Genomic DNA, 12,747 nt, shown 5'->3' with positions numbered 1-12,747 from the left:
AATAACTCGTAACAACATGCAATCTACAACATATTTTTCGACAATTTAATTTTTTTTTTTCATATTTACTAACATTTTGTCCCCAAATAACATGAGTATATGACTTGATCTTGGTGGGCCACATGAAAACCTTTGAGGCGGGCTGTAGTTTGCCCACCGCTGTGCTAAGGTATATGGGTGATCCTTGACTACAATGGGGTTACATTTTGACAAACCCATCGTAAGTCAAAAATATCATAAGTTGAATATGAATATGATATGCTAAATAATGATTATGTATGAGTGAGGTGAAAATGTTGAATGACGATGAAAGTACAGTGGACCCCCAGTTAACGATATTTTTTCATTCCAGAAGTATGTTCAGGTGCCAGTACTGACCGAATTTGTTCCCATAAGGAATATTGTGAAGTAGATTAGTCCATTTCAGACCCCCAAACATACACGTACAAATGCACTTACATAATTGGTCGCATTGGGAGGTAATTGTTAAGCGGGGGTCCACTGTATACCGTATATAAATAGTTTATTTTCACTGCAACCTTCTTGCCTATCAAAAATGTTGGAGTCCAGTTCTTGGACCCATAATGTAATAGTAGTAGTAATTTTCAGAGCACTTTAACCACATATATACAGCAGTAGTCCAGAACCTAACCTGATGTATAAGTGGGGCACTACTGTACAGTAGTAGCCCAGAACCTAACCTGATGTATAAGTGGGGCACTACTGTACAGTAGTAGCCCAGAACCTAACCTGATGTATAAGTGGGGCACTACTGTACAGTAGTAGCCCAGAACCTAACCTGATGTATAAGTGGGGCACTACTGTACAGTAGTAGCCCAGAACCTAACCTGATGTATAAGTGGGGCACTACTGTACAGTAGTAGCCCAGAACCTAACCTGATGTATAAGTGGGGCACTACTGTACAGTACTAGCCCAGAACCTAACCTGATGTATAAGTGGGGCACTACTGTACAGTAGTAGCCCAGAACCTAACCTGATGTATAAGTGGGGCACTACTGTACAGTAGTAGCCCAGAACCTAACCTGATGTATAAGTGGGGCACTACTGTACAGTAGTAGCCCAGAACCTAACCTGATGTATAAGTGGGGCACTACTGTACAGTAGTAGCCCAGAACCTAACCTGATGTATAAGTGGGGCACTACTGTACAGTACTAGCCCAGAACCTAACCTGATGTATAAGTGGGGCACTACTGTACAGTAGTAGCCCAGAACCTAACCTGATGTATAAGTGGGGCACTACTGTACAGTAGTAGCCCAGAACCTAACCTGATGTATAAGTGGGGCACTACTGTACAGTAGTAGCCCAGAACCTAACCTGATGTATAAGTGGGGCACTACTGTACAGTAGTAGCCCAGAACCTAACCTGATGTATAAGTGGGGCACTACTGTACAGTACTAGCCCAGAACCTAACCTGATGTATAAGTGGGGCACTACTGTACAGTAGTAGTCCAGAACCTAACCTGATGTATAAGTGGGGCACTACTGTACAGTAGTAGTCCAGAACCTAACCTGATGTATAAGTGGGGCACTACTGTACAGTAATAGTCCAGAAACATTGGGTGTGTTTCCTTACACCAGTTGTCTTTGTTCATCTATCAATAAAATGGGTACCTTGGTGTTAGTCGCATCCTGGGACAAAACTGACCTAATTTGCAGGAAATGCTCAGCATAACAATTATTATTATAATAAAAAAGAAGAGCTAAGCCACAAGGGCTATACAGCTCAGCATAACAAGCGGCTCTCTATACAGTAGCATGTCATTTATGTCAGCTATGGTCTGTATACCTTGTACATGTACTTGTAGACATAATTATATTATTATTATATGATTACATTAGGTAATTATTATTAGTATATTTCTTAAAAAGCACTATTTTAACTGGGTAAAAGCATTAAACCCGTCAAGATAATACGCAGCACCTCGGATGTGATGGGCAATCAGGTTCTGTCCAAGGGACAAGTCCATTTACCTGGATCAAGAGCCCCTTATTGGTACCAAGGTTATGGAAAGCACTAAACCCATAATGGCTATACAGATTATTATAATCAAAAAGAAGCACTAAGTCACAAGAGCTATACAGAGCCTGGGAAATAGGTTTGATCCAAGGAAGGGAGAGTAATTTCTCAGATTAAGTCATCACTAGCATCAAGATAATTATTATAATTAGAAGAGCTAACTCATACAATGCCTGTAGCCAAGTGGAGGGTAATTCTAGTTCCTTGGATCAAGAGCTCTACATTAGCAAAAAGGGAACAGACTAATTACAAGTCTGTTACATATACACCTACCATCCGACTTACGACCGATTTCAGTTCCAAGAAACCGGTCGTAAGTCGAAATGGTCGTAAGTCAAACTTTACTACTTAATATCAACATCACATTTTTGTAATGACTTTATTTTATTGTTTTATTTTGGTATTTCATGTTTTACTTTACTTTTTATGTTGTTAGTACTGTATTTTATACTGTAAGGTTTAGGATAAACACTGTGTACAACACAAATACTTGTTTATTTCCCAGAAATTTGGCATAAAAGACATTGTCGTAAGTCGAGTGGTCATAAGTCGAGTGGCCGTAAGTCGAGCAGGTCGCAAGTCGGATGGTAGGTGTATTTATGGGTAAGCTCTAAACAAGAGGTAATAAGATTTGATCCAAGGTAGGAGTTGATTAACTAATTACTTGTCTCATAACCCTGTCTCATGGAACAAAGCCCTCATCCTCTTAAAGGCCTGTACATAATAATAATCTCCATAATTATCTCCATGGGGCAGTGTAACAGAATTCTTCCTCCATATGTCACGAGTGTCGTCAGAGGCGACTAAAATGCCAGGAGCAAGGGGCTAGTAACCCTTTCTCTTGTATACATTACTGAATTTAAAAAACTTTTTCTTCTTTTTAGGTCACCCTGCCTTGGTGGGATATGGCTGGGTTGTTAAAAAAAAAATAATATAAAAGTTTCTGAAGTTCATAAATGGAAAGAATTCAAACCAAGATGAAATATTTTGCTGTTTTTATTATATTTTAAGAAAGCTTGAGTACATTCTCTAGTTTCATAAATGATCTAAATGCCAGAGTGAATATAATAGTAGTAGACTTCAATTTGCCATCCCTATCAATGTGAGATCTCTCCTTAAATCTCTAGAAATGAGAGAAATAAAAAATAGCTTGTAATCTTGTATAAAAAGACGATACATTTTATCTACACAATATTTGGCGCAGAGACCCCCCGTATATTTCCCCAATATTAGGTACACTTTCTTTCCATGGGAAATGTTGAGGACCCCTTCCTGACCTCCCGGAAGAGCTTATCTGAAGCTCTCGCAGGGCCCGGAAGATGACATTGCTCTTCCTTGGTGGAAAGATGATCCCTGGAGCCTCTCACCACTGCTTACAACCCACCCACAACACATTGCTTCTAATGTACCATATCACTGTCCATCCTCCTTGTAGCTACCATGCTGGTATGTTTCACACATCACTGATTCTCTCCATGCTGCATATATTTAAGAATGTAACATTACTTTTAATGTATCGCACATCACTGATTACTTTTCACGTCGCTATTTAGTGTATTTTGTCTTGGTCAAGTGTAGCAGCAGTGGTGAATGGCATCCCCCCCCCCTTCCCAGCAACCCCTACGTGGGTCGCTGGTGTATCTCCACATGCCGTAAGTGTTACTTAGATGATTATAAAGCATTCCTGATGCTCCAGGCATCAAATAATGTTGGTACATTGACTATATATAATCTGAAAAATTCTATATTCTTTGTTTGGCTATCCCACACAAGCCAGTACATAAAATGCATAATCTGTACATTACTATAAATTATTGTACCACTAAAATTTCAATTTTGCACAATTTTATTGTTTAAATATACTAGCTAACGCAGCAGCATCCCACTGCAGGAGCAGTGTTTACATTAAAACACCCGATTATTTTTAACACAATCTCTCCATGACAGATCATTGTGCTATGAACTTTGTACCTGATCAAAGCTCCTGGACATAATATTAAAATCTAGCACCAACAAGTTACAAGCAGCTGATGAGATATCAACATGAGAAATGCCCAAATACTCAGATCTATGGGCAAATAGTTTTGTTCACTGGGAACCAGGAGCCAAATTCTTTTAACTCACTCACACACACTCCTGCCTGTTTACTACGAGGAACAGCGCGCCATCACCGACTAGAGTTAGTCTGAGGTGAGCATAAGCAGGACTGCTTATGTCAGCATCTACAATAACAAATATGGATTACTAAATAAAGACAACATTTGTACATGAACATACAAACTAACAATCTTTGGCAATACTCAGACTATGACTGAGATTACAGGTATAACTATATAAACATTTGTGGAGGATCATGATAAAAGTGGAATGTGGGCTGTACCTCTGTCTCACTATCATCAGAACTCGCTGCAACCCTGCTAGCTTATGCCAGGGAAGAGCTGGCAGCCCTCTGCCGGGGGCGTTCTCTGCCACAACCCAAACCTGGCCCCGCACCCTATCCCGCTATATAACGGGCATCAAACAATATCACAGTAATAATGGCAGTGTTCGCCAAAGTGAGACCAGGCACACACGGCCTTCTCATAATTTACAGGTAGTTTGACTTAATATCTAAGAAGGCTGCAATGTGCCACAGCAATTCTACTTGAGATGCATCAATACACTGCTGGTAGCTGATCAGCAATGTCTCCCTGCCCAGTTTGTAACATTACTAGACAGGAACACGTTTGTCGAACACTGGGTAGGCCTATACCCTGAGATTAGTCAAGTTATTTGTATGACTCAGGGATGGATCATTACTGCAACATGCTAGCCACTGCCTTCAGGAGACCAGGCTTGAGTGATGCTGCGGCCATGTGTTGCGGCGTCGGCCGCTACTGTGTAGTGGATGCTGTAACCAGCACCCAAGTCCAACCGAACTTAAGTAAAAAAAAATATATATGTATATATAAATTAAAAAAAAAAGTTATGGTGGGTCTTCAAAATCCAGGAGGAGAGACAAAGACACATCTCCATACTGAGCCTCATAAGGATTCAATCCTTTTAAGTATTTAAAACATAACTCACTTGGATCCACTCCAAATGTATTCCGGACAAGTTATAAAGTTTTAAAGTTTCTTCTGAGCAACAAGAAGTAAATCTGAAATAACTGCATTCACAGCTGCTCCAGAGGCTCGTTCAATGCTACAATCAAAAGGGACGGCAAAATATCAAATGATCAATTAAACTCCCCAAAAGCCATGCTACAGAATTCTATAATTATAATACCTTAATGAATGCAACAGTGCACGCTGCTGTTGCCCGGGCGTTCCAGTGATGTTAACATACTACATAACTGTCCCTCCGCTATAAATTTGGCCGAGGCATTAGTTCACTTTTCTTCGCCCGGCAACACCACCGCTACAATATATATTAGACACAAAAGTTAACAGCAGCCCAACCTTGACATTTGGGGTATTTTAGGGATAAAATATGTTCACAATTGACCTCAGTTTCTGCATCATACATACTTATAATCAAAAAAAGGGTCTACATTTTCAGTGCTACACAGTGGAACATGGTACTTAAACCCATGCTAAAGGTTCAGAGATGGGGCTGCATTATTACTATTCAACCCCTCCTCTTGACTGCTAATTATCACACAAAGAAGCATGAGAAAAGTTCAAGTTTCCTCTCTAAGTAACGTCAATATTTGGGTTGTGATGCAGACTTGCAGGCGGTAAACATCAAGACAAGTGAGCCTTCAGTCTAAGGTCAACATATTCAGAGAAAAGTTTCAAGCTTGTGACACAAGAAAATTTCAAGTTTAAAAGAGAACCCCGCATTAAGGTGACACATGCCACATCTTCAGACAGCAGGGCTTTGATAATGATAACACTTTTAAAAGTTTGACTGCTGCTAAAACATTTTTTTTCTATGCCACTTTGTGGTCACTTGTTACTGGGTACAAGTATGAAGCAATACACAATTCTGGGAACAGTTTTTTTCCAAGTAAACAGTTGTAATATCTTTTTTTTCAAGCATCACTCCATTTTAGGACTGATCACTCACACTTGTCATTATAGGGAAACCACTAATCAACAAACAGTTTGTGCCATTACAGAAGTGACCTTATATACTACCAAGGGTTTACACCACCCATCTAAACTAAAAGAAAAAGCAAACACTGCACTTCCACTAATGGTATAGTCCCAGATTTAACAAGTGTTGCACAACGTGGCACGGTGCCGGAGTCTCTGCTGCTGGAGTTCATTTTCCCCACCAGTCTGTTCCCGAGGCCCCTGAAGGGCTGTAACTGTTGAAGCCACTTCCACTGAAGCCGTAGCTCTCGTAATTATTGAAGTGTGGCGGTGCTGTAAAATTAACTAAATATTACCATGTAGAAGAAGTGTCTTCCCAAAACTCCTTATGGCAATATACTCAGAACTAACTATTTAAACTACCCAATAATTTTTTTGAAAATTAAAAAAACACACTAAATGAAAACCAGGAACTGCAAATGAGCAAGTGTAAGGAAAGATTAACCAAGGGTAGGTGCTTGTGTAAGCATGTTAATATGAGTGAATAAAGATGAATGGTTTTTGGAACCTGATAAGCCGTTGAGTGTGGGCAGGGTAATAATTTGTGAAGGGATTCAGGGAAACCGGTTAGCTGGACTGAGTCCTGGAGGTGGGAAGAACAATGTCTGCACTTTAAAGGAGGGGTTTGGGATACTGGCTGTTTGGATTGTCATCTAAACTGTCCTATTCGGGCACCTCTGCAAAGACAGTAATTGTGTGTGAAAGATAGTAAAAGTGTTTCTTTTTTGGGTCACTGTCTTGGTGGGGGATGGCCAACATGTTAAAAAAGTTAACTATTAATACTAGTATTTTAAAGTGTTAAACCCTTATCATAATGGCCATAGTATGTGAAGAGCGGCTTACTGCAATTATATAAAAACATGCACTAAACTTGTATGGGTTTTCCTCTATGAGGAGCATTTTTACAATCAAACCAAAAGTGATTCTTTGAATAAAATATTGTGTGATAACTACTACTACTACTACTCTGCCAGCAAGACTGCAAGAAAGTAAGCCTTGTTCCTCCTTACCATCTTGCACAAATATTATTGGTGACAAAGATACAAAGCATAACATGGGACTTTCACTAATTTCCTTACTAAAAACTATACTACCTTTTAACTATGAAATTAGTAATAATGGTAAAATTACTGACAAAATGTTATATAAATGGACACATACAACTAATGTGACATTTTATTGTGGCAGTTTCACTCTCCAGGAGTGAAACTTTGCCATAATAAAATGTCACATTAGCTGCGTGTGTGTCCATTTGCCTAACAACTGCGAAGTTAATATTTTCTTAGACTAATGCTCAGTAGCAATGAGGAAAATAAAATGAAACTACAAGCAGCATTAGCCTTGAAAAGGGTGTACAGGTTTAATCATATTTTCCAGAGTACAGAATATATTCATGGGCTGCAGTACACTAATGATGAAAAGAAACTTTTAAAACAAACACACACACACAAAGTAGTGTACACAGTAGTACGTACAGTGAAGAGCACAACTACATTTTTTGGCAGTTACCAACCTCCCCCGAAGTTGTTGAAAGTTCCACCAGGACGTGCAGGACCTGAAGTGTGGGGACCCTTGCTGCGATCAGCTTGACGGTAATCACGAGAGCCAAATCCACCACCAAATCTCTTTCCCCCACTGCGCCCTCTTCCACCGCCACCACCCCCCCAGCGTGTCTCTGATGCAATGGCCTCCAGCCACTTGGGCAACTCTTGCTTCGCTTCCTGCAACAGCTCTACCAAGTCTCGAACCATATTACGGTTTTTATCATTGAAGAAGCTTGTGGCAAGACCTAGATAAAATAAGAAAAAAAATTAGCAGTCAAATACTTCTAAAGCAACAATTACTGATGTGAAAAGGACTATCCAGGCATATTAGAAAAAAAAAAAAGGCACCAACCAATCCAAAAACTATTTTCTTACTTGTTTTCAATGTAACAGTCACATTAATCTTGACTGCTTCAAGCCATTTAGTAGCCTAACCCAGTTCCTCCATACCCACCTCGGAGGTATCCCTCCACTTGATAGTCTTGCTCCCATTCCAATGTATGAAATCACTGCTTTCATTTCATTATCAATATTAAACAATGGCTAAAGTCAAGCAGATTCATGGTGGGATCATGCCAGGAGGCACATCAATGGAGAGTGTTGCACTGATTTTGTTACCTTGCTTCACAGACCACCACAATGAATTTTTTTAACTTTATAATCAAAGTTTGTGTTTAATGTGAAAACATTAATACCCATGCAAAAATAAACAAATATTTTACAATTTTTTTTTTTTTCAACAAGTCGGTCGTCTCCCACTGAGGCAGGGTGACCCAAAAAAGAAAGAAAATCCCCAAAAAGAAAATACTTTCATCATCATTCAACACTTTCACCTCACTCACACATTATCACTGTTTTTGCATTTACTGTATTATATTTTTGTTCAGTGTAAGACTGACAGTCTGGTTCAGTAGGCATAAGGACCAAGATTTTTACTCCACATTACAGTGGATCCCCGGTATTCGATATTAATCCATTCCTGAGAGTTCAGCGAATACCGATAATATCGAAAACCGAATCAATTTTCCTCATAAGAAATAATGGAAATTAAATTAATCCGTGTAAGACACCCAAAAGCATGAAAAATTTTTTTTTTACTACATGAAATATTAAGTTTAATGCAATAGAATAATTACAATAACAATAAAATAATTGACACTTACCTTTAATGAAGATCTGGTGATGATTGATGGGATGGGAGGAGGGGAGAGGTGTTAGTGTTTAGAAGGGGAATCCCCTTCCATTAGGACTTGAGGTAGCAAGTCCTTTTCCGGGGTTACTTCCCTTCTTCTTTTAATGCCACTAGGACCAGCTTGAGAGTCACTGGACTTCTGTTGCACAACATAACTGGCAGCCTCACCATGCCTAATCACACTATGTATGCCACTACGATTCTTAAATCTTTCAAACCAACCTTTGCTGGCCTTAAATTCACTCACATCACCACTAGTTGCAGGCAATTTCTTTACCAAATCGTCATGCAACTGCCTAGCCTTTTCACAAATGATCGCTTGAGAGATGCTATCTCCTGCTATCTGTTTTTCATTTATCCACACCAGTAACAATCTCTCAACATTTTCTAACACTTGCGGTTGCTGTTTCGTAATCACAGTTGCACCTTTTGCAAGAACAGCTTCCTTGATTGCTGTTTTCCTGGTCACTATAGTAGAGATGGTTGATTGGGGTTTATTATACAACCTGACCAGCTCCGACACACACACTCCACTTTCATACTTTGCAATTATCTCTTTCTTCATTTCATAAGTCATTAACGACTTTTTTCTCGAAGGGTTGGCACTAGAAGCTTTCTTGGGGCCCATGGTGACTTATTTTGCAGAAACAAGCACCAAGCACAGTGATAATATGGATAATATGGAATGTACCGAATGTATCCTTAGATGCGCGCACACTGGCTGGCTTGTAAACACTAGCACACACGGAGCAGTTCAGGCCACACGTGGACAGGTCTCGTACAAATCCTATCGAATACCGGGTTTTCAATCGAATACCGAGGAAATTTTTTTGCGTTAAAATGCATCGAAAACCGGATTTATCGAATACCGGGGGTCCACTGTATTATAGTCATGGAGTAGCATGAAACCTGCTGGGGCTCATGCTCATGCTCATGAGGTAACCACGTTTGATAAGAGAGCAGCAGCTTCAAATACACCTACCATCCGACTTATGACCGAGTTCGGTTCCGAGAAACCGGTCGTAAGTCGAAATGGTCGTAAGTCGAACTTTACTACTGAATATCAACAAAACATTTTTGTAATGACTTTATTTTATTGTTTTATTTTGGTATTTCATGTTTTACTTTACTTTTTATGTTGTTAGTACTGTATTTTATACTGTAAGGTTTAGGATAAACACTGTGTACAACACAAATAGTTGTTTATTTCCCAGAAATTTGGCATAAAAAACACGGTCGTAAGTCGAGTGGTTGTAAGTTGAGCAGGTTGTAAGTCGGATGGTAGGTGTATACAAATAAGGGATACTGGTATAGCAGTACCCCAGCAAACTTGCTAAAAGAATACAAACTCACTCACCAAGGTTGCCCATACGACCAGTACGACCAATACGGTGAACATATTCTTCTATGTCAGATGGAAGGTCAAAATTGATGACATGTTTAACATGGGGAATGTCCAAGCCACGAGCTGCAACCTGAAAAATGTAACATCGTGAAACAGGCAAAACTTGCGAAGCCTTACTGTTTGTCACTATCATGAATGGGTTTTCAAGCCCCTCCATGTTTTCTGATTCTCTGTATTCAATATTTTTTACCTTCATTGTTGTTGAAGCAAAAAGTAAAGCCTATTTAAAAGAATGCAACTGATCTCTCCCCTCACACTAATTCTACAAATATGTCAGGTATAACACACTGGGGCACAGCAGATAAATACTGATGCAAAATCAGTACATTTACCAAAAGAACTACCAAAGATTTGCTTCTCAATAATCAACGTCAGCATAATGCTATCAAGTGGTGAAATGAAAAATAAATAGTCCAGGATTTTAATAACTCATTAATGGAAATTAATACACAAATAACCCGCACATAAAAGAGAGAAGCTTACAACGACGTTTCGGTCCGACTTGGACCATTTACAAAGTCACGGTATTGTGCCTTTTTTTGTTATTAATGGCAATTAAATTGCCATGAGTGGAAGGCAGCAATGTTGTAAAAAATAAAGACCAATAAAAGTAACAAAATGAGAATGCAAATTATTGAACAAAATTACAAGAAAAAGAACTGTTGAATATTTAGAAAGCATAAAATCTCTCGTGAAACATTAATCTTTTCACTGTCATAACTCGGAGTTTTTCCTTTTTGGGCCACCCTGTCTTGGTGGAAATTGGCCAATGTGTTAATAAATAAAAAAGTAACTCTGGGAATTAAGTGCCGATAGTGTCACAATACATAAACAAAAACTTCCAAAAATGGTAAAGAAAATTTTTCTGATGGTGTTAACACTGAAAGCACAAAATTTGATGAAAAACTTATGGAATTACGTAGGGGCTAAGTTGGCAGGACCAATTTAGGCATTGGTGATTTTGCCCATGAGTCTTATTTTGAGCCAATTTCATTGCACAATTAAAATTCCTGGCTATTTCACTAGTATGCCTTCCATTCTACTGACTGAGAGAAAGAAAATGACCATTCAACTATCAAAACTACCCTACAAAGTGACAGTTGTTAATCTGGTATATTTTACACAAAATTCAACAAATTCCAATTTAAAAAAGTCTAAAATAAATACTGCAGATATTCCAGCAACTGTCCACTGGCATTAATCACATCTCCTTTCTAACAATTGCCTTCCCTTTTAAATCCATCACACACACAAAACAACAAAGTTTTACCCTATTTCTCAGATAACACAACAAAACCCAAGGATATTTGGTTATGGTTTAGGCAGTACAAAGAAATGAAGCAGGACGGCCTAGTCAAGACCCATAAAATAGATACACAAATAACCCGCATATAAAAGAGAGAAATTTACGATGACGTTTCGGCCCGACTTGGACCATTTACAAAGTCACACTAACCAGAAGTGGAGCAGGACGGCTATATATAGGCAGGAAGAAGTGGTGGTAGTAGTAGTACTAGAATGGTATATAATACCGACAAGATGAGATTAAGACACATGCGCAACACCCGAGCATCTTTCCAGTCACGGTATTGTGTCTTTTTTTGTTATTTGTTACCCATAAAACAGACTAAGGGGCCCTACCCTTCCCCAGAAAAAAATCTCCAAAAATCAAATATTTCTGCCACTTTGAGGCCTATTTCAACCTACCTTATTGACTGAAACCAACCAAAATAACTTCTGCTTCACTAGTATGTCTACCAGTCTATCAAATGATCCCCAAAAAATCCCACTGAAACCTTAAAATCTATCTAGAAAACACCTCAAAGTTGTTGTTTTAAACCAAACACATGGTCAGGGTTTTCTCTTCCAATTAAGCACTGCACAGGGCAGGATTTTTTTTTTTTATACTGTGCACATCCATATCACAGATCCATCCTCTCATATCTAAGGTGAAAATTTACTGCTCACAGCCTATTTGAGGACACTGTGCCCAAAATGTGGATCTACGTAATAAACACCGGCATCAATAAAGTATATATGGGAGCCAGTGAAAGGGCTAATATTCATCCAGGAATGGAAACTTGCACCTTATGAACCTTGAAAGACATCAGGGAGAGGGAGGTCACAAAGAAAGAGGAAATGGATGGCCTTTGTATTACTAAAAAAAATGGATGGTCTTTGCATTACTAAAAAAATGGATGGTCTTTGCATTACTAAAAAAATGGATGGTCTTTGTATTACTAAAAAAATGGATGGCCTTTGCATTACTAAAAAAATGGATGGCCTTTGCATTACTAAAAAAATGGATGGTCTTTGTATTACTAAAAAAATGGATGGCTTTTGCATTACTAAAAAAATGGATGGCCTTTGCATTACTAAAAAAATGGATGGCTTTTGCATTACTAAAAAAATGGATGGCCTTTGCATTACTAAAAGAAAAATTGATATGATGCCACATGAAAGGTTACTGATCAATCTGAAGAAG

At 38.8% G+C, this 12,747-nt stretch overlaps 1 protein-coding gene across 10 annotated transcripts in view; it reads right to left on the bottom strand.

Annotated features, from left to right (window-relative positions):
• Positions 1–3,022: 3,022 nt before the first annotated feature.
• bel (ATP-dependent RNA helicase bel) overlaps positions 3,023–12,747 on the bottom strand; it is a 55,451-nt gene continuing 45,726 nt past the window's right edge. For 7 of the 10 annotated variants that reach the window (XM_053798741.2, XM_053798746.2, XM_053798747.2 and 4 more), the window contains 3 exons: positions 10,215–10,332; positions 7,635–7,910; positions 3,023–6,406 (listed from right to left, as the gene is read on the bottom strand). In XM_053798741.2, the coding sequence (XP_053654716.1) occupies positions 6,291–6,406; positions 7,635–7,910; positions 10,215–10,332 (510 nt within the window). In that variant the 3' untranslated portion in view covers positions 3,023–6,290. The remainder of the gene's footprint in view (positions 6,407–7,634; positions 7,911–10,214; positions 10,333–12,747) is intronic. The other 3 variants (XM_053798744.2, XM_053798750.2, XM_053798751.2) reach the window with 1 other exon arrangement.

Source organism: Cherax quadricarinatus, chromosome 95 (assembly GCF_038502225.1).
Source record: "Cherax quadricarinatus isolate ZL_2023a chromosome 95, ASM3850222v1, whole genome shotgun sequence".
Classification (NCBI taxonomy): domain Eukaryota; kingdom Metazoa; phylum Arthropoda; class Malacostraca; order Decapoda; family Parastacidae; genus Cherax; species Cherax quadricarinatus.
Note: the sequence above shows the minus strand (reverse complement) of the source record. Positions and strands in the feature narration are given on the sequence as shown.